The following is a 22,076-nucleotide window of genomic DNA, read 5'->3' as shown; positions in this document are numbered from 1 at the left end:
TGGATTTCAAAAAAGATTAAAACTGGACTGAATGGACAAACAGGATTAAATCAGAATTATTTAACTCAAAAACTATGTTGCTGCCACACATCTGATGGGACATCCACAGAAACTATACAAGGATGAAAGGCAAGCATGGCATGTGCAAGCATGTGATCAAATGCAACATGATTGATGAGCTCTCCATCCTATACCACTGACATTCACAGCCAGTGATATTGCCACTGTGACCATTTTTCTTCAGGACAATGTGGATAGTAGCCAGCTGCAATTACCCTCTTTAGATGCCTCCATCTGAGCTTGTCACTCTAAGCTCCTTTTATAGTCCAAGAAAAGGAAAAGGTAGTTCTCGGTACGTTTCGTATCCTAAAAAATGTGTTCACACTGATGTGTAAGTGTGGATGTCTAGGTTAGACATTGATGGCTACACTGCACATGTAACATTTGGGTAGCTGAATCCTCAAAGACAGCAAATAATTATCAGCTTGCTTTTATTCTCTCTCCCTATATTATCTACATGGGCCCAAACATTGGATTGTAAGAGAGAGAAGACACAGAGGGAGAAAGCACACACAACCATGAGAGCTCCAACTCCATTCCTTGGTGTTGGTATCAACTGCTGCCCTACACACTGGATTTAGAATAAAGCTAAGCACAGAAACAGCCCATCTGTGACACTGCTGGGTATCAGAGTGCAGGGGTTTTCTCACTCCATCTCTAAATTATCTTCTGGTCCCGAAAAAACTGATCTGATAGGTTTCACAGCATATTAAAAAATGTTTTCAGAAATCAGCATTTTCAGAAGTTTCTAATATTGTGTGTTTTAACAGTGATGCTCAAGTAACTACCACCTGTGACACAATGGAAAAACCACAGCCATGAAAGGAGGCATCTCAAAAACTTTTAAATGAGTTTTGGTTAAGTTTACTATCACCATGGCACCTGAGAGCAGGTACTCACATTTGCATTCTGTGGAAAAGTATTTATCCCATCAAGTTTGGCCTCTCTCAAAGAAGGGCAGAGATGACCATCCCTATTTAATTAATACCTACATGATAGATATCTTAGCATGGTAGACATCCTGCGGTATACATTTATATATGCAGTCTTAATCTCTCTACAGTTTTACCAGCCTATAAAATAGGAATAATAAAGACCAATAGTAGTTCGCCTGCAAGCATGAACTACAACACTGTAAAGGTCAACTGTATTCTTCAGACACTATATGACTTCCCGTTGGCACAAGACTTGATTTAGTTCCTCAGAATACCTTTGCACAAATAAATAGAGATGGTACTCAAGACATTAAAACCTTATTAGCTTACTATTCATGCTAACCAGAATTATACATCATTGACTCTATTCATGATTAGCTTTAAAGGAGCATTTAAGGAGACTTCCACCAAGTTTTTAGATCCCTAAGACGTTAAACATGTAACATGATGCCCATGAATTTTCTCTGGAAATTTTATTCATAAGAGACCTGCTAAGAGTGATTGTGTATCATACAAAGTCTATTATTGAGTAAACAAAGCTAAATTTAAAATGTGATTTGGAATCAAATATGCTTGTGATATTCTCATGCTTATGTCATATTCTCCAAAGTCTCCGTTACATCATCTGGAATGTCCTTGAAGGATGGAAGTACACCATGGAAGGATACCTTCAGGAAATATTTCCTACTAATGTCAGTTAAGCCAATTACAAGACAAGAGTAAGAAATCATGCTACAGACACAAAGTAGAGGCAAGATTAATTTTCTTGATATTTTTAACAAATGTCCATCTTAAAAGACAGATACTATCTCTCAACATTACTGTTAATCTAACAAATCAATCTTGAATAAGGTAGGTGTGTGACGTTAAATAATAAGTAAGCATATGGGCTACAAATAAACATAAGGGATATTGAATTAGGAGGAGAATTCAACTCAGATCATACTGGAAATGCAGTAACCAAAATGCTAAAAACTACGCTATTGTTTTTGAACACAGGAGGCAGACGTTTCCAGTGAAAAGCAGAAGAGATGGCCAAAATTGGGAGTTTACAGAAAAAGAGCTGAGCTGCCTTCAGTACTTGTTTGAAAAAAGTAGATGACATTTACCTTAGGATAGATCCAGAAATACCCATTGCTTGTTTCTATGTTTCCGTTTTCAGTAGGAAAAAAATTCAATAAATAATAATAGTTTTTTATATATATCTTCTACATTCTTTGCAGGCAGGCAAGAAATACATTCAATTGAATATGAAGCCTTTTGTTTTCTGTAGAATGCTTTTTACTGAAAGGCAAGTAACTTAAGCATCTCCCATTTAAGCTCACAATCCAGCAGTTCACAGGCATTTGAAGGTGTACACTGCTCTAGCAACACCGATCAGAAATTAAAGATAAAAACTCCCATAGAACATTCTACAAGTCACGAGTTCGATATAGATTGCACAAGACAGCCAGTCCCACCCTAACTCAGGGGTTTTTGTTTGGTTTTTTTGGTTTATTTATCTTGTCAAAGCAAATCTGTTTTCATAATCCAAAGCATTACTTCCAGATATTCTCATGAGCCACTGACATAAGACCAAGGCCTAGAAGCAAGACTATTCCATACCTCAGTGCCAAGGCAAATATTTAAAACAAAAATTAAAAAAATAAAAATTCTTTCTTCAAAACCCTGTGCACAAGACTAATTTCTCAAATAAGACTCAAGTTTTTGTTTTGACAGGCACGTTAATTGTTAATACTACTGATCACTGTGACACAAGACAATGTTCTCAAAAGCAATTAGCAATTTTCACAGCCATATTGTCTAAATACCCAATTTTTTTAAGGTCTCCGTTCTGAAGTTTCCCACTGACTTGCCCTCACCCCTCTTTTCGGTGGTAAAAGTTGTTGCACTCAAGTGATTCTTAAAGACAGGATGGAATAGAAGAGAGTCCTGTTTTAACAGTAAAACAGACAGGTTAACAAATACCAGACAAATAGCTTCTAAAGGAAAGCAAGGAATTTATATCCAATTCAGCCAACCACTTAATACTTCACTAACAACAGCTGCTATCTAGCAAGGTGTTTGGGGAGATGCATCACTACAGCAGACATCACTTTAAGGGGCAATTCATGTTAGAAATGAACCAGGTTGGACAGCTAAAGCGACAAGTCACCTCTCAGAACTTTGGCAACATTGAGTTTTGAGTCTACTTAAAAGCAGGAAAATGAAGATGGATGAGAATAACCAACGCTTTTATCACAAAAGGCTAAAAGATTTATATTATAGTTTTCATTACAATAGCACCTATTCAAGGAATGGGAAAAAAAAAATTCAAGCAGACCTACCTGACTAGAAGTAAATAGGTCCATTTTCAGAAGGACCAATGCTTTAGAGTCTATGTGGTGCTCCCTATTCAATGTATTAGGGCAGCTTCTTAACTAAAAGAAATTATTACAACACTACTAGCTTGAATGAGTTACAGGATCATAGAATCATTTAGGTTGGAAAAGACCTTTAAGGTCACTGAGTCCAACCATTAACCTAACACTGCTAAATCTACCACTAAACCACTCCTCTAAACACCTCATCCACATGTCTTTTAAAAACCTCCAGGGATGGTGACTCCACCACCTCCCTGGGCAGTCTATTCCAATGCCTGACAACACTTTCAGTGAAAAAATTTTTCCTAATATCCAATCTAAACTTCCCCTGGCACAACTTGAGGCCATTTCCTCTTGTCCTGTCACTAGTCACTTGGGAGAAGAGACCAACACCCACCTCTCTGCAACCCCCTTTCGGGTAGTTGTAGAGAGCGATGAGGTCTCCCCTCAGCCTCCTCTTCTCCAGACTGAACAACCCCAGTTCCCTCAAACGCTCCTCATAAGACTTGTGCTCCAGGCCCCTCACCAGCTTCGTCGCCCTTCTCTGGACACACTCCAGCACCTCAGTGTCCTTCTTGTAGTGAGGGGCCCAAAACTGAACACAGGATTCGAGGGGCGGCCTCACCAGCACTGAGCACAGCAGGACGCTCGCTTCCCTACTCCCGCTGCCCACACTATTTCTGATACAGGCCAGGATGCCGTTGGCCTTCTTGGCCACCTGGGCACACTGCTGGCTCATATTCAGCCGGCTGTCCACCAACACCCCCAGGTCCTTTTTCCGTGGGGCAGCTTTCCAGCCACTCGTCCCCAAGCCTGTAGCGTTGCATGGGGTTGTTGCAACCCAAGCACAGGACCCGGCACTTGGCCTTGTTGAACCTCATACAACTGGCCTGGGCCCATCGATCCAGCCTGTCCTGATCCCTATGCAGAGCCTTCCGACCCTCGAGCAGATCAACACTCCCGCCCAACTTGGTGTTGTCTGCAAACTTGCTGAGGGAGCACTCAATCCCCTCATCCAGATCATCGATAAAGCTATTAAACAAGACCGGTCCCAAAACTGAGCCCTGGGGGACTCCGCTTGTGACCGGCTGCCAACTGGATTTGACTCCATTCACCACGACTCTCTGGTCTTGGCCGTCCAGCCAGTTTTTTACCCAGTGAAGAGGGCACCTGTCTAAGCCATGAGCCACCAGCTTCTCCAGGAGAATACTGTGGGAAAGGGTGTCAAAGGCTTTACTAAAGTCTAGGTAGACTATATCCACAGCCTTTCCCTCACGTTGTCGTAGAAGGAGATCAGGTTAGTCAGGCAGGACCTGCCTTTCATAAACCCATGCTGACTGGGCCTGATCGCCTGGTTGTCCCACACGTGCAGTGTGATGGCACTCAAGATGATCTGCTCCGTAACCTTCCCCGGCACCGAGGTCAGACTGACAGGCCTGTAGTTCCCCAGATCCTCCTTCCGGCCCTTCCTGAACATGGGTGTCTGTGACAACATACACACACTGAGGACCTCATCCTTCTTTTCTTCCAGCTTTTATTTACATGTCTAAGACACTGCCTGCCAGAATACACACATTTTTACAATATCTCAAAAAAAGGGGAAAATACATGCTTGAGGTACGATTTGTTTTATAGGACACAAAATTAGTAAGTAATAGCTGAAGGTTACCTTTGTGGTTTAGGAACAGGATGTGCTATAAACCTTTAAAAATGCAGATAAAAAAAATTACACAGAAATGTTTTGACAGGTGTGCGCACACAACCGAATTTAAAGTTTGCTTCTTTCTTCACAGGAGGCTCAGTTTCAGACACAATTATTTTACATGAATTATACATATATGAAATCTGGGGATGGATGAATGAATAATGAATAGATGAATGAGTAAATGAGTGGTCACCTTCAGTGTAAGTTTGAACCCATAAAAATGAATAATGAATAAGGATGCAAATGCAGTTTGACAACTCAATTTCACTTACAAGGAGACACAAGAATGTATATTTTAATTGCAACTGAATTCAAAGGCAAAAGAGATGACATTGATGAAAGAAACACGTATACTTTTCTCAACCACTTCAAATAACAAGGTTTATATATGTTCAGTATATTCCATGAATCATAAGATTTACAGTCCAAACTGCAAAACTAGAGACTATTTGCATATTACTAAGTATGAAGCCATATGTTAAGCATGCCCAAATTCATGGGAATGATGTTCAGCTTTATCATTCAGCATCTATTCAACATTATACAGTAAATAAACTGCTCTTGACCAAACAAAATGTTGCATTACTCAACTGGTACTGTCTACCCCTAGCCACCTGAGTTTCTTTCTGCCTCTTGTCAGCTCTGAAAGCACAGCTCTGCAAACAGAAACACAATTGTGAAAATCAAAGCTTGCAAGTAGACCTGACTTCAGTGTGACATAGAAGGTGACTTCAGTAGAAGCTGGATCAAATATTGATTACAATCTAAATTACAAACTTGTTATAGACTACTATCCTCTGCCCATTCTTGAAGCCTTTTATCATACCATACAGAAGACTGGAACATACTTCTTGACATACTAATTGGCATAATATTGTTAGAGTGTCAAACTACTTTGGTTATGATTAATCAATTCCTGTAGGTCTCAACTTTTGCTGCTGATTCCACCTGAAACATCCAAGCTACACAAAAATTGCCAGTTTTGTAAATGCACTATTGATTAGTCCATTGCTTGAAAGCACTGACTTCTAAATTCCATATTTAGTTCAGACTAATTGCTAACTAGTGTTGTCTCAGTTCTAAATATTACAAATACAGGAAACAATCTGAAAATGTACTTGATTACCTGCAACCCCACAGACATTTCTCATGCAAGTCTGTTATTATTGGTTTTTTTAAGCCCAGCAGGGAAAACAGACTGAAGAATGTCAGTATTTTTACCACTGTGTTTCTTCTGAGATAGGTAACTGCTATTTCAGAAAGGAACCGCTACTTCCTCATACACAAGACAGCTATGAAACACAAAAGAAGTAGACACAGTCTGCTTTCGAAGATTTTCACAGGGAGGTCAATGATACTTTCAGGTGCTCCAAGACTAGGCCACGGCCTCCCAGCTCACTACCTCCTGCCTGTGAGTTGTTCTTCTCTGTCATGACTGTTTTTTTACAGTGTTACAAAACATATCCCGCTACTGCTTTCATAACCATTACCTGGAAACCATTTTACAGCCATCCTGTAGCAAGACAGAACCCAGGACACCATGTGAAGTCTGCAGGGGAACAGCAGCAGTGAAGGCAGGAGAAATACAGCAGAGCTGTATTGCTCCATCATCCTTTTTCCTTGCCTTGAATTGGCTGTGCAACTTCAGATGGTTAATTTTCAGTGAGATAATAAAAGTGTTCACATTAATGCAAAATTTAGAAGTGTAAGATTCTAAATGAGGAATGAGGTAACAGATTGCCACAGCCAAAAGAAAGAAACTCTACTTCTGTGATCAACATAAGGTTTTTTGCAATAATTCTGTGTCCTAACGATGATGTGAAAACTAATGATTTTCCTTAAAAATAATTTAGCTTCCTTATTGGGAAATGCCCAAAACTTTTGGCTTCTTATAACTAATGTGCAGCCATACAATTAGAACAACAGGTATGCCAGATGGTGCATATAAAACTGAAACCCTGATGCTTAGAAAAGCTAAATTTCCAATTTAAAAACAAGATTCTAACAAAAATGTAAGGCAATATTCATACCAAACAAGTATTCAGTGCTTTTTGTAACATAAGAGCTTAGCCCATACTCCATTGTACTTTCAAGTAACAGTACCAAAAAAAAAAAAAAAAGTCTAAGTTTTGGAGGTCAGGGCATTAGGTGCTGAAGCCAAAAGTTTAAATGCATCCATTAAAGGATTAGGGCATTCTTGGACCAGAGTGATGATATTAAAGAGTGCCAGAACACACTTGCCCACTTATTGCATTCTTGCCCAAGCACCTGCTCTCACTTTCAAAGACTGGGTGCTGAACTAGATAAACATTTGTTTTTATCCTCTACAAGCAATACTAACAATGTGTTGCTCTCACATAAAATAAATTATTTCTGAATAAACACGTTGACCCAGTATTTTTCATTCCTCAGGACACAAGCATAAAAAGCAAAGGAAAGAGGTGTAAAACCAGAATTTTGTCCAAATTGGTACCAAAATTGATATTGCAATCATTTGTGAAACTATTTTTTATCTACCAATTTTAACTACCAATGGCACCTGCTTGTTCTGCATAGCTCTTACAGCTGTGCACCACATATGTCTAACACAGTCATCACTGCAACGTTCCTCGCTTATGGGTAATACTACCCATATTTTACAAGTGGGAAAGACAAGGAGAGAAAGGTTAAACAACACAAACAAGACCTCATGGAACATCTGCTGACAGATAAGGAAAAAGCGTCCAAAATCCCATATTGGCATTGGCCTCACTCATTCTTTAAGGATTAACTTTAGACTGGGGCTATGAGCCTTTTAAAAGATACCCACCAGAATCAAGGCTCCCTTTCAATGAGCTCTGTACAAAAAAACTCAGCCCCTACCCAAGAAGTCTTTGGATCTAAGAACCCATTTCTGGGGTTTCAGTAGCATTAGGAGAGGTTCAAGAACTAAATCTTGCTCAACTGAAGAATGCAGTGAAGCATCTTCCATGTTTTGAAAGCCTTACTAAGAAAACCACAGGATCTAGAGGAGTCTTGCAATCATGCATACACCAAGCCCCACAACCACCAGAAGAAAAAAGGGTGAGACATGAGATCAGTTCTGTAACTAAGGTGCAAAAATTAAAACAAGACCAAAATTCTTAAGCTTGAAATACACCATCTTGACAAACACAGGCAAGAGTAGAGAGATGCATCATGCCACTATACTTCATGCCTTTTTTATCTGGTTCTTATTCACAGAAAACTGTAATTCTTTAATTACTAAAGGTCTAGGTTTTGACCTCAGTACAGAAAAAGTTTGCACTTACCTTACTCAAATTTTCATCTTTTGCTGAGTCTTCATAAATAAAAATTTTGTCCTGTAAAGATTTCTTCAGAATATCTACCTTAGTTCTATTCCTGGATCCTGTTTTTTTCATTTTAGAATGCTGCTGTAAGAAGATAAGCACAAAATGCTTTATTTGTAAGAGGTATATGAGGATGCTAAGATTAAGATTATTACTTGCTATTATTTGCAGATCCACCAATTAATAAAACACTTGACAAGTACAACTTTCACTGAGAAAATATTTCTGAAATGAAGGTGCTGCCTATTGATTCAGAAGATTCAGACATTCAGACAAAGTTGGAAATTTTGTTTTTAATTTCTTTCAAGCAGAATTATATATTCATCCTTTCCATGAAAACTGCTGGCACATAAATTTGATTTTAAACAAACTTTAGAAATGATAATAAGAGAAGATTTTAACTGATACGTTGTCTCCTCAGCACGGTTAAAAATGAACAAAGAATATTAATTTAAGAACTACATTGTTCTCAAGACACAGTATATGAATCACAAATGAACCATGATAGTATTAAGGGGCACTGTTCCATGTAATCAAATTATTCTTGACCTTTATTTCTTTACAAGAATATCAACTAAGTATAATATACTCTCAGGGAAATGATAACATCTGTTCAACTACAAAGCTTTGCAAAGTCATTTCCCTTCTTTAGTACTTTAGAAATTCTTAAGGTTTTGAACTAGGCTAATTCCTAGTACAATTAACCTAAGTTAGTTTATGCATTTAGAAAACATAACTGAACAGAAACAAAGCAAGGGGAAGTCCTCCTTTTTATGATGGTATCAGATACAATTCATAAGGAAACACTTTTTTTTCCTCCTATTTAAGAACTGAAAATAATTTACAGTTCCACAGGTTTTGCATTTTACTGAAGGAATTAAACAACCCTCACCCCTTTCCTACATGGACAAGGCAGTGTAGGACGTTCCCCTAAAAAAACTCCCTAAATCTTTCCTTGATTTAGTGCCAAATTTAGTAATGTGTAGGGGCCGCCAGAGAAATCTCAGTTTGGAGGATCCAATTTGTCCCTGACATTCAGAGCCAGGCTCAGCAGCGCTCCAGTTTTTGACATTTCAGTTGACTCTCCTCAGAAATGCAGCCCCTTCTGGCCACTCATCTGCTTCTTTATACCTATGCCGCCTTCTTAGGTAACCTGGAGGATATGCAAGCAGCAGAAATATGCAGGCATATGTGAAGAAAACATTTACCCAGCTGCCACCCAAACAATTATCTTTAAGGTCCACCGATCCACATAGACAGGAGAAGCATGCATCGCTGTCACACCTATGGAGAAGCTATGGCCCCACACCTGCAGCCGATGCCAACAACTTGAGATACACCCACGAACCCCTTGCACATCCCCACACTGATCCGACATTGTTCTCACCTGTTTATTGGTCATTGCTAAATTCTGATCGACTTTCAGCAGTTCTGTGTCCCTCCACTCCACCTCGAAAGCCTGAAGCAAGGTTCTTGCTCTGATCTTGGGCCAAGCCAAGCTGCTGTCCACCTGAGAGAAGCAGCAGTGCAGCTCTTGCCTCATTCTAAGCAATTCTTCTTCTGATAGTGAGAGGGGTAAACTTAGAAGCTGCCTGTTAAAAAAACCAAAGCCATTTTGCTGTTCAGTGATATAGGCAATTTTGCATTAAACGTAAGGGTCATGCACACAAATACTTTACATGACAATGATAATTTTTTGTCTTATTTGTGTATCAGTTAATGATTCCACACACAGGATTGAGTTGCTCAGCATGTTCAAAATATCCTTGAGGATACTTTAAATTCTGCATACAGAACTTCCTGGACTGTAAAACTTCATTTTTCAAGAGGAAACAGCTTTTGAATATTTAAAGAATAAATAAATAATTTTTAGCACATTTCCTATGCACAGAATCCTTCCACCTCTTCAGACAATACAAACCCTGAACTTAGGGCTGAAATCAATATAAACGCTTCCTGTAAATCCTCCCTGTGCTGTTTCCCAGCACTCAGCAGTCACAGCTACTAAGGGGGAAGAAAACAAAATAAAAAAGTATCTCTTTATAATAAACTCATATATGTCATCCCTCCCATCATCAAGTCACAAACATTCCAGCTGTTCTTTGTAAAAAAGCTTTTAGCAGTCTGAACAACAGAGAATATTTATTAGCAGTAATTTGAATCACTCAAAGTTCCCATTCTGTAGAAGGAAGGTCCTCAACATAGAAGTCTGGGGAACTGATTATAAGTTGACTTAAAAATAAAGCATGCTAAAAGCCTAAATTCATCTTCCAACTGTGACTAACCTTAGACTACATTCATCTTATCTTGTGACTGAAATATTTCCTTTAGAGTATTAAATAAAAAATAGCATAAATTTTTGTTTGGAAATTTTCTCTATTTCCCAAAAAATGCATTTGTATTTAAAGCATGAACAGCATATTTTTAATAAAATAGTTTTTATTTTAAAAATATATTATACTGTATGTTCCATTAGGACTGATGGTTTTGTTCAGTGTATATCACAGGCCTATACCACCTCATCATTTCACTAAAATATTTCTGAGTTTAGAAACCCTTATTTCTGTTTACTGATTCAGCAAAGTACAGCTAAATCCCAAATTAAAACATTTTTAATGCATAAAGTTGTTCTCTTAAAAAAATTATTTACTTTAAAGCAATATTACTCCAAGCAAGCATTTACAGTATACTAAACCATTTTTCATGTTGTCTTAGACTTTTAGAAGAAAATCCATACTATATATCCATATAGACAGATATATAGACAGATATAAAAGAAAATACAGCAAATCACAGTTTTGTCATGTCCATGTTTAAAAAGGACTTTAAGCATTAATGATCTTCTTAAATATTTTGGACTAACTCATTGCGTCTTTGATAAGCAACAAAAATGAAAAGCTATCACTCAAAATAATTCTTTGTGAACACTAGATAGCAAATGAGAACATAAACATGAGAGCTGGCATCTGTCATTGAAATATCAATATTGACAGGCAGTGGACTGAACAAAGACAGTGACAGATTTTAAGGGGCTTTTGATAGAAGAGTTGTGCAAATGCTGCACTTTTTTTATATATTTGCCAGTATTTTACTGGAAAAAAAACCAAATGGCTTATTGTTGCTGTAAATAAAGAAAACATCTAACAAATACAACAGGCGACACTGCAGGCTGGAACACAATTGTCATGGAATCGTAAGTAAGAAATAAAGACCTGCTGGGTCATACTATCTACTTCCCCGCTTGCGCAGGTCTGCTCTCAGCAATGTAAATAAAGAGACAGTAAGACAAGCTAGAAAATACATTGAAATGGTTTACAGAAAAGTATTTAAAATGCTGAATAAATTACAAAGCCCTTGAAATTAGAACCAAAACAAGACACAAATGGATTTTTTTTCTTTAACAAAGCAAACGTAATGGGCAGGGTTTCTTTTTATACTCCTGTTATATGGTTTTACACTGTGCAGCAGGAAAACTTATAAAGATGCTGTCTGGACAAAACTGCCCATGCAAATCTGTTTTGCTTTAAAGAAGTATGAACGAGAAATGTTTACTCATGCTTCCACCCCACCCTGTTCAATTTCTCATGCCCAGCAAGTTTGCTCCAGGGGCAGACAGCCTAATACAGGTTTGCCTGTCCCAGTTGCTTCCCCTAAAGCTGCAATTTTGACAGCAGACTATTTTTTCGTGTTCCCATGTCTCTGTAACAATGTCTGTTATTAGACAGACATTGTATAGGAAATGCAGTACTGTAAATATTCAGGTGATACAACAACTAGTCATAAGTGTACTTGAAAGCTAAGAAATACTAACGAATGGTGCAAATCTCTCAGGGACCTTGCTGCCCAGTCTGAGGCACCACGCACGTTGAAGCTCAGCTGCAGCCATGGTCTCTTCCTGCGCAAGGTCCCCCAATGGTGGCAATGCCTTCCCACATCCCCAGGGTCACATTGTAGCAGGCAGCAATGGCACCCGGGGCCAGCAAACCTCTCTGCAACCGTGCCATGATGCCTCTCTGGCTGGGGGCTCGGTTCCAGGGGCACTTTGTCAGCAGGCCAGATCAGCCAAGGATGCATCGAGCTGGAGAGGTACACTGCTGTGCTATGTATTTATGAAATAGGTGTAAATACTGTGTCAGAGCACCCGATGAGTAAGGATTGACTCGTGGCTGGAAGGAATATAATGGAATTGGATGTGGGGCTAATTAGGCCTGACATACCAAATGACATTTCCAATCACAGAATCACAGAATCACTAAGGTTGGAAAAGACCTGTAAGATCATCAAGTCCAACCATCAACTAACACCACCATGCCCACTAAACCATGTCCCACAATGCCACGTCCACACGTTCCTTGAACACCTCCAGGGATGGTGACTCCACCCTCCCTGGGCAGCCTGTTCCAGTGTCTCACCACTAATGTGCCAGACCTCCGAGAATGGACTGAGAGTAATAACAAAAGATGTGCAAGTGAAACCTGACATAGAGTGAAAGTATAAAAACACCACTCCACGTTTTTGGTTTCAAAACCACTGTTTCTCGGGATTTCCACTGCAGCGCTAGGAGTGCTGGCTCACCCGCCAGCGCCGCAGGGGCTCAGCACTTGCGATAAATCAATGCCCAAGTGCCTGACAGAGAACTGATCATTAGGAATTATACCCAGACAGGTGTGAAAACTCCTAGCTTACCTCTATTTGCAAGAATAACTAAGAAAAGGGTACAGAGAGATACTTGCATGAATACTGATTGTTCCCAGCTCCTGAATTTTTTTTGTTCAGAAAGACTCGTTTCCAGTTCTTGGCTCAGCTTCTGCCTGGTGAGCTGAAGCAGCTCTTCAGCGGCCATGCTCTTGTCACACTCTTCCCTTTCAAGCTGTTCATGTTTAACTACCATCTCTTTTTTATGCTCCTCCACAGCTTCCAGCAGGAACATCTTTGGCACATTGAGCTTGACCAGTTCTTGCACGAATACTCCATACTGAACACGTTTAAGCTCTTCAACAGCTTTCTCTGTTAGACTAAATACAAGCTCTTTCAGCTCTTCACTGGCTTCATTGTCAAGCTTTTCAGCAAGTTCTTCAAATTCAATGGTGTGTTCACTCAGAAGATTTTTGCAGTGGCTCAGGTAGTGAGTGACCTCCTTAGTCATTTTGAAGGGGTCTCCAAGCAACAGCTGCTCTTTCCGATGCTCTTTCTGCTGATTCATTTGCCAAAAGAAGAACAAGGTTAAGAGAAGGAACACCTCTCAAATTCCAGCTCCTTAAATATGTATTTCACAGCAACACAAAATTTCATACTTTTTTCAGTGTTCTCAAAACTGCTTTTCAGTCTCCAGAGATTTACATAACCCTCAACAGTATGGCTTTGTGTGCATCTAGTGGGCCTGTGATAATTCAGATCAGTGTTAGACAAAAAGGCTAACACAGGTGTGCGATAGTTTAGATTATTGCTAGACAGAAGGGCTAGGACCTAAACAAATGTATGATCTTGTGGTATGACATAATCCCAACTGGCTGAACTGTAATGATCGGGCAGCATCCCAGAAGTGAATCTGGATCAAATACCAAGGAAGAAAAAGAAATAAAAAGAGAGAGGGAAAAAAAGGGTTGGGGTTTTTTTTAATTTTATTTTCCTCATCTCACAGTATACAGCAATTTCACTGGAAAGCAAAACCAAAGCTACCTATACTGAGAATAAATACAACAAATAAAGTCTCCATCGTTATACCTGCTGTCTCTCCTTGCTTGCACTGATATCTGTTAAAGAGCAGAAAACACCGAAACACATATCCTGCAGCAGGCAAAAATCAATCTCACCTAACTTTGGTCATCTAAAGAAATATCACCTAATCCAAGATAGGTTTTTTTACATCCCTTAAGCAGAGAAAGACAGGGACCTTTGGATAACAACTCGCTTCCATTTATCTCAGATCACCTGCAAGTTATCTTTCATTATGAGACGATTTGGAGCTCTTGACATTAGCCTTGATTTTTATATGGCTGAGGTTAGGTGACATGAGTCCTACTACAATCAGCTACAGGTGCAGCATATTTTAAATAGTTTAGTTTTGCAGCTGAATTTTAACTGTGCTGCACTAGTCATTCAAGTCACACATAGGCATGAAACCCATAGAAAACAATGACCATCACAGATACTGTGCCATTCCCCTCACCAACTCCAGAACCTCAGTTGGCTTTTGCCTGTCTGCACATTACTGAGGCTTGTCATAACCCGCTTGGCCAGGTTAGAGTAAGCGGAGGGGCTTCACAAGTTTCTCCAGTTATATTACTTCCTTGCAGGTTTTTCTAAAAGAACAGCTATTAATTACTGTGCAATTAACACAGCACATGGTGGTACACAACTAAAACCAACGGATGCTTATTTTCATCTGTGCTCCTGGCAATGTTGACTCCTGTCCTAAAGAACTACACTTGATTTTTCAATTAATTCCATTTTTAATTCATGATAAGCCCTGTGAAAATAAATATACTGAAAATAATTACCTTTTGCAGCATATCCCGCCTTCGTTTTGTAATGAGTTTCTGGCGAAGCTTTTGCTTTTCTTGTTTTAAATCATGGTCGAATTTCTGTTTAACGGAATTAATTTCAGCCTCAGCTCGGTCCAGCAGCATTCCCAAATGACTTTCAGGTAGATGATCTGCTCTGTAATAACAGTGTTTGAGGCCTGTTATCCCAAAGTCTTAAGAGCAAAAAGATATTTGAGGCAATTAGTACCATAATAAGGCTCAACAAAGTAGACACACAGAATGGTCTTTGTTTCTTTAGCAGTGATACCTGGGGGGATCAAAAAAGCAAGTGGATAACAGAAAGATAATCTCAGAGGTGAGTGTAGAATTGAGACAGTTTGTGAAGGTACAGTGACGGTGTATGAAGGAAGGAATGGGAAGAAGGAAGGAAGGGAAGGCAAATGCAAAACCAATTACGTATCATTTAGTAATGTAAGTGATATTCAAATGAGACATTTAAAACCTTATATATTATTCATAATATTTACATTTCTCATTTAACACCCCTGGAATGGAATTCTAGATGTCTTTTATAACTCCTTCTCCACATTTATATCGTCAGAAAAATTATAAAGATTTCAAATTAATAGTGAACTACAATAATCTAACTGCAAATTCTCACTCTTAAGTACACAGTGCTTTCAAATGGAAGTTTAAGACTGTGGTCTACCTCTAGTTGCTACAGTATTTAATTTCAAAGAGTAAGCAAGATCCCAACCATGCCTGCGACAGTTCGAAAAACTTCCCTCTCCACAAAGTCAAATGGAGTTTCAAAAATTACCTGCTATTATATTTACACTAGAATTTTCCCAAATCTTTCTCAGAAGACAGCAGAATAAAAGAACATCTTAATTAAGACCAGGCTGTTGGACATTTCTGAGTTACAATTTCTAGTATTAAGCACAGCGGACTTCCAAAACGTGGGGTTGGAAAGGTCAACATGGCACTTTTAGCAGAAAGCACCAATGACCTGAACCTGGATGTTGTCCAAACACCATCTGGTTTATTTCTCAAATACCCATTTTTCAGAAGGCATGAACATTACACACAGAGCCTGGATTCAGATGAGTCCAGGGCTTCCAAGTCCCTGTTCCAACATGATACCTGGCCCGATTCATAAACTAGAGTAGCAGCTAAATGTTGCAAGCCCTTCTCCAGAAAGGACAGAGTCTCATTCTCATTTATTAGGATTTGCTGATACTGTAACAGTTTAATACCAAATAAAATCCTCAAAATAAAAGCCAAAAGAAATAAAACAGAAGATTAATGGTTTAGCTTGTTTTATGTTAAAAAACCCACCACAACAGCACCAAGTTTCCTGCCCATATTTGGTAATTCTAAGTCTCAACCCCTTTTGGATCAAATCCAACGCAAAAGATTAGTGAATAAAAGGTAGATTTATTACAGGAGGAAGTGAGGAAAGATAATAACCAAGATATTATTTTTAACACCTTCATCCTGTCTTGTACTGAGGAATTAAACCTAGGCTTGCCACATCCAATTAAAATCCCTGTCCAGAGCAGTGAAAAGAGGCTGCAACAGAGAAAGAAAGATGCGCTGGAACCATCCAGCAAATGAAAGTTTAAAAAAAGCCACGCAACATAGAATGACTGGAAGATGATATATACCTACCCAGTCTTAGGATGCAGGGGGAGCATCTACATTATTTCAGTTCACGTTGTTGATTTATTTAGAAATCCAGTATGTCCACAGCTAAAACTGTAGGTGATACAGCACTGCAAAACCTATCTATTTATTTGGCATCTACTTAATTAGAATCCCAGATAACAAAAATAATGGGCAAAACACCTACCACAACAGAAGTCTATGGGAATTTACATGGCAACTTATATTAATCAGTATTACAGTAATTCCTAGAAGGCTCAATCACAGCAAGAGACCTTCATTTCAGGTTTCATATAAATACAGTATAAAAACAATTACAGTGTTAGAATTAAAAGATGTCCTGTTCCCAAAGGACTCTGAACTGAAAACACAAAATAAAAGGAGAGAAGAAAGATAATGAGACGGTATAGATGTATGATAAACTGCTTGGTCTCAGCATACCAGACATCTAATCACTGAAGAAATGTGCAGGCACATGTTTAATGACTTTGAACAAGGAGAAATTTAATGAAGGAGAATAATGCAGTAACAAGCTTGTTTACAGGGAGATCATCCCAAACGCAGTGAGCACCAAGGAAGGTACAGAGATGAAGTGTGTGGCCAACAGCAGCAGTATCGTAGGTCAACCAGAGGCAGATCTTGACTTCCCTGTACTGAATGAAAGCCAACAAAATTAGGAGAAAACGTGAAGGGAGGGCACTAAAAGCTGAAAAGTAGTACTTTGTATTTGATGCTATGGAGAAACTATACAAGGGATGCTGGACCCCAGCAAAGGAGATTGTTTTATAAAAGCTAGAAAAGGCATGGAAGCATCACTAAAACATAAGGGATATAGATATGAAGCAGAAAAGTTGTACCAGCCTGGATGTGCATGGAGGCTGAATCACAACAGAAACTATACAGAGAGAACCTGCAAGTCGGCACCCATGTTACCCCACTTCAGCTACTTCAGGATTTCACCTGCTGAACTGGCATCTTGCCAACGCCCAGACCAGAATTTAGGTAAATAACTCAGAGCAATAAATGCTCTACATAGCAAAGTGCTACAAGCAGAAAAGGTATATACTGATGCAAGCAGAAAACTTTATACTGATGCATTACTGCTGGAGGCATTCACTTTCCAATACAAACTTCCTGAAAGGTCCAGCAGGACACTGTTTTGAAAACTACTTTCCTTATAACAAGGTCCATATAAATGCAGATTATGCAGAAGAACGAGACCAATACAAGATGTTTTGCTTCTACCTTTTATGTCAAAGATAGTCAACTGCCCACTTTAAAAAACACAGTTCACAAGAAATGCTTGAGGTCTTATAAAAATTAAAATTTTGGGAGAAATTTATAAAGAAGCTTGAGTTGTTCACACCTAGCAAGTCAGCAGAACTGGCTTCAGTTTTTAAGAGACTGAAGAAAGAAGGGAACTTCTTGTGAACAAGCAGATACTGACAGAAGAACAATGCAACGTGTTACAGCTGCTGTAGTTCAAAAACATGAAGAATCTTGTGCCTCTATTGATAGCCGGAACAACCCAGGATAAATACTGCCTCAAGTATCGCCCTCCTGCCCATTTATTCTTCAAGTGAAAACATAAAGAGCCTAGGTAGACATGCCTGAAATCTACCGTTACGGGTTACATCTTAAAACTTGCCTTCCTCCCTTTCAGCACTGCAGTCCATGGACTTGATTTCCAAAAGGCACTGAGTACCTACAGCCAGTCCTGACATACAGGACATTTAAATATTATGTTTAGAAAGCCCAGCTTGAAATCTCTGGCTGCTCTATTTCATCTAAAATGTTCAAACCCTCCCTAGAATTGGTTTGGTTTTATTTTGCTTTTCATAACCTATATTTCTGGCCACACAGAATCTTTTTCATGTTAATTTAAAATTGCCTTGCTATGTGATAAATTTTAAACATCCTATTAAGCTCCATTTTTTAAAAGACCTCTCCCCTCATCATTTATCTACTGGTTTATGTATCCCTGAATCTGTTTATCTGTGGTGTATCTAATCTACATCTCTGAGAAGTTTCTCTTCTCCACACAAACAGCTCAGCATTTTAAAATTGCATTTATAACAGTAAGTTTAAGGCACACTATTAAAGTTGGACACAATAGATTAAGACAGACCTGTATATATTTATATATTAGTATGTATGTATTTAGACAAGCAAATTCAATGCTAAATTGAAAAATATGATGATACTATGGATACACATTTAAAATACCAGCTCGTTGAACCAGACTTCTCTTGCTGCTCAAATTTTAATGCTCCAATTTGTAAATATTCCCCAAACCACTTTATAATTAAAAACTGAAATTCAAACCCACCTAGCATAGATTATAACTTCCTCTGGGTTTATACTAGGGTATTTCAGTTTGTCTGTAGGAAAAAAAAGTAAATAATCTGAAGTATTACATGCTGGAGCTTTATAATCCCAACATCTAAAGAATTAACAACAACATTACAGTTTGACCAACATCTGCCTGAAAGGAATTCCTGCCACAGCAGGCATGGAAAGTTACAAGAAAATAACTAGTTTTAGTCCCAGAAGTCAGATGGGATTTCTTCTATACAAACACCATCTCCAACTATGGACATGTTTCCTTTGTCTGCAGAGTACTACTGCCACTGCATACTCTGAGAATTTTAATAGGGGACTGCTAGAGAATTTACTTTTTCATCTTTGTAACGATGCTTGTTGGTGATGGAAGTGTTTCGGTTTTTGGGGAGGGGTTTGGGGTTTTTTTGGTACATTTTTGGGGATGAGATCCACAAGGTCTTGGATTACTAATACTAGATGTTTCCTCTCTGTTTTGTAGTTGATCTGTTCCATGACTGTTAGCTGCAATACAGACATTAAACAATAAGCGGAACCTGATTTTCCAGCTTGAGGAGTCCCAGTTGCTCATTGCAATGATTTGAGCCACAGATGCAGTGGTCATACAGGTGAGAGTTTCTCATGAAGGCTTTTCACATAACCACAAAAATCCGGGAAAACATCTCAGAACATTTCTTATAATCTGATTCCAAAAAGAGACATGAACTGATGGAAGGGAACTGTCTGTGGAAGTAGGAGATTTATTTTTGTCTTTGAGCCACACAGCTGCAGATTTTAGCAAAATAGGCAAAGCAGTGCAGGCATACTGGAAGAACTTCTCTCTGATCAACAAATCTTGAGACTGAACTTAGGGTATGATTCCAGGGAGGCAGCACACAGGACAATTAAAAAGAAGAGCAAGGAAAGGTTACAAATATCACGTAAATGACTGTATCATATAAACACATGCAATCTTTGGTGGCTTTTAACAGACTTCCTGCTTCCTAATACTAAATTACTTTTAACTTAAGTCAACACCATGAAAGAAAAAACACCATGTAAAGACTGATATATTTCTACAGTGCTGCCTCTTGCTGTTGATGCCAAAAGGCTGATACTACATTACCTATTTTATACTTGTTCTATTAATACATTCTCCACATGATGCCAGTGACTGAAACCAATACAGATATCTAAAATATACAAATAAATGTGCGTGCACAGAATCAACAGCAGCAGTGCTAGGTTGTTTACCCACTCACTGATGTATTCTACCGCAGTGGTGTGCTCCTCAGTAATTTCTCTGTATGGCAGACTAAGCTATGCCACAGTCCTTTGGGTAGCAGCAAGAGGTGTCTCTCAGTGCTCCACACTGCCATGTAATTTTAAATAACTATGTCGCTGGTAAGTCACCATTGCTGTCTCTCCACCTTGACTACGACTATCATCAGATGGAGTACTTGAATAAGCCTGGATCCAGTATGATATCCCAAAGAAATTAAATGAGTGTTTTATAACAGTCCATTTCCAGTTCTACTTTTTATTTCAGCTGAACTTTACTTTTTATATATTGCCTGTAACAGTTGCTAGTCAAGACCCTCCCCAGTTACATTATTTATAAACTTTGTCAACTTCCTTTAGAAAATATTCATGCATTCCAGCTTAAGACTGTACATCCAGCTCCTCAAACACATTCAATCACAAGTGAATCAAAATTGTTACTTCCTGTTAAATCCAGGTATTCGCGCGTAAAGAACCCAGACAAATGGTCTTAACTGATACACATTGCAATGGACTTTTCACATGATTGAGGGCTATTTACATGAATAATGGATGTATAAAGACATCAAGACTCTTACATGAGTCTAGTTCCCACTGAAGTCAGAATTACAAACAGGTACTATGCATGTTCCCAGCAATTCATCTCTGTGCAGTACAAAGTCGACACAGACAACAAAGTCTCACCTTCACGTCTGTGAGGATAGTAAGTAACAAAGCCATTAGTTGCAAAACATTTTCTTAGCATTAATTTAGAATGTAACAGTTTTATGAACTTTTCCTGCTAGGTAACACAGATAAAAACACATTTGAAGACTCTTGTATTGTCATTGAGATAATGTAGTCAAATGGCTGCTAAAAAACCAATAGAGATATTTACCTTTGCATCTTAGTAATGAGACTTGATATCTGGATTGCCGCTGCATTTATAAGAGCAGAGGCTTGAGAATCCCTTAATTGCATCTTACTTATAAGATACTTTCTGTAAGCAAATCTTCTATTCAGATGATATTTCTTGCTAGCTTGCAAAAAATCCATTAGCTCTTCAATGCCTCCCTACAGGAAAGAATGTGAACAAATATATTTAATTAGATGTAACGTTAATTTCAGCTAACACCTGTGGGTATCAGACCAGATTTGTTCATTAACAGGGCAAAGTTAAAAAGCTCTTACAAGTGAAAAACAATAAGCTTATATCAACTTAACTCTAATGATCATGTCAAATTATTATTGTTATTTCAACAAAACAAAATAAATAATGTGCTGAGCTTTCGGCCTGAATACCTCAACGTTGTGTGTACCCTCCTGAATATTTAGTGCACCTCCTGAGAGCCCCGATTTAACAGGTCATTTGGTCAGGTACTCACAATTAATTACACACACAACCTTACCGGTTTTAGTAGAACTGTTCCTGCTTAAAGCTATCCACAGGCTGAAAGGTCTTCTTGAACTGTGACCCGAAGACAACGTGTTCAGTAACAGCAATAAGTCGCATCAAGTCCTTCTATAATGTTTTTTTCTCCTTTACTATGTATTGTATGATTAAATAAAGGGTAACATTTTCATAGGTGTCTAAGCTGACTTTAAAGCCAAAGATAAATCTTCCACGTGTGTCCAGTACAGTGTGGGAAAAGCCAAGTCCACTGTATACAGGCCAGCTCAGAAGCTCCTGCTTCCAACAGTGGGGAATGGGAGGGGTTTAGGTACCTACAAATGGGTCTGCTAGACAACAGACGTTGACACAGGATGGTCTATAGCAGACATTCTGCTAGCATCAGATGCCCAAGACAAGTTCTGATACTTAGGTGACCCGTGTCTGAGCAGCCAAACATCATCAAAAATTCTTTCACTTTCCCTATCTTTTGCTGGCTGCTCAGCTGTCTTTTGCACAAGTGCTTCCTACACCTACATCTGACAGCAGCCCATGTGAGGCTTCT

At 38.7% G+C, this 22,076-nt stretch overlaps 1 protein-coding gene across 1 annotated transcript in view; it reads right to left on the bottom strand.

The window, feature by feature from the left end:
- The window catches only part of EVC2 (EvC ciliary complex subunit 2), a 78,278-nt gene that overhangs the window by 12,463 nt on the left and 43,739 nt on the right, over positions 1-22,076 (bottom strand). The window contains exons 12-16 of the mRNA XM_059817792.1: positions 21,020-21,195; positions 14,893-15,052; positions 13,122-13,586; positions 9,780-9,980; positions 8,354-8,476 (exon numbers count right to left, since the gene is read on the bottom strand). Of these exons, the coding sequence (XP_059673775.1) occupies positions 8,354-8,476; positions 9,780-9,980; positions 13,122-13,586; positions 14,893-15,052; positions 21,020-21,195 (1,125 nt within the window). The remainder of the gene's footprint in view (positions 1-8,353; positions 8,477-9,779; positions 9,981-13,121; positions 13,587-14,892; positions 15,053-21,019; positions 21,196-22,076) is intronic.

This window comes from Gavia stellata, chromosome 5 (assembly GCF_030936135.1).
Source record: "Gavia stellata isolate bGavSte3 chromosome 5, bGavSte3.hap2, whole genome shotgun sequence".
Taxonomy (NCBI): domain Eukaryota; kingdom Metazoa; phylum Chordata; class Aves; order Gaviiformes; family Gaviidae; genus Gavia; species Gavia stellata.
Note: the sequence above shows the minus strand (reverse complement) of the source record. Positions and strands in the feature narration are given on the sequence as shown.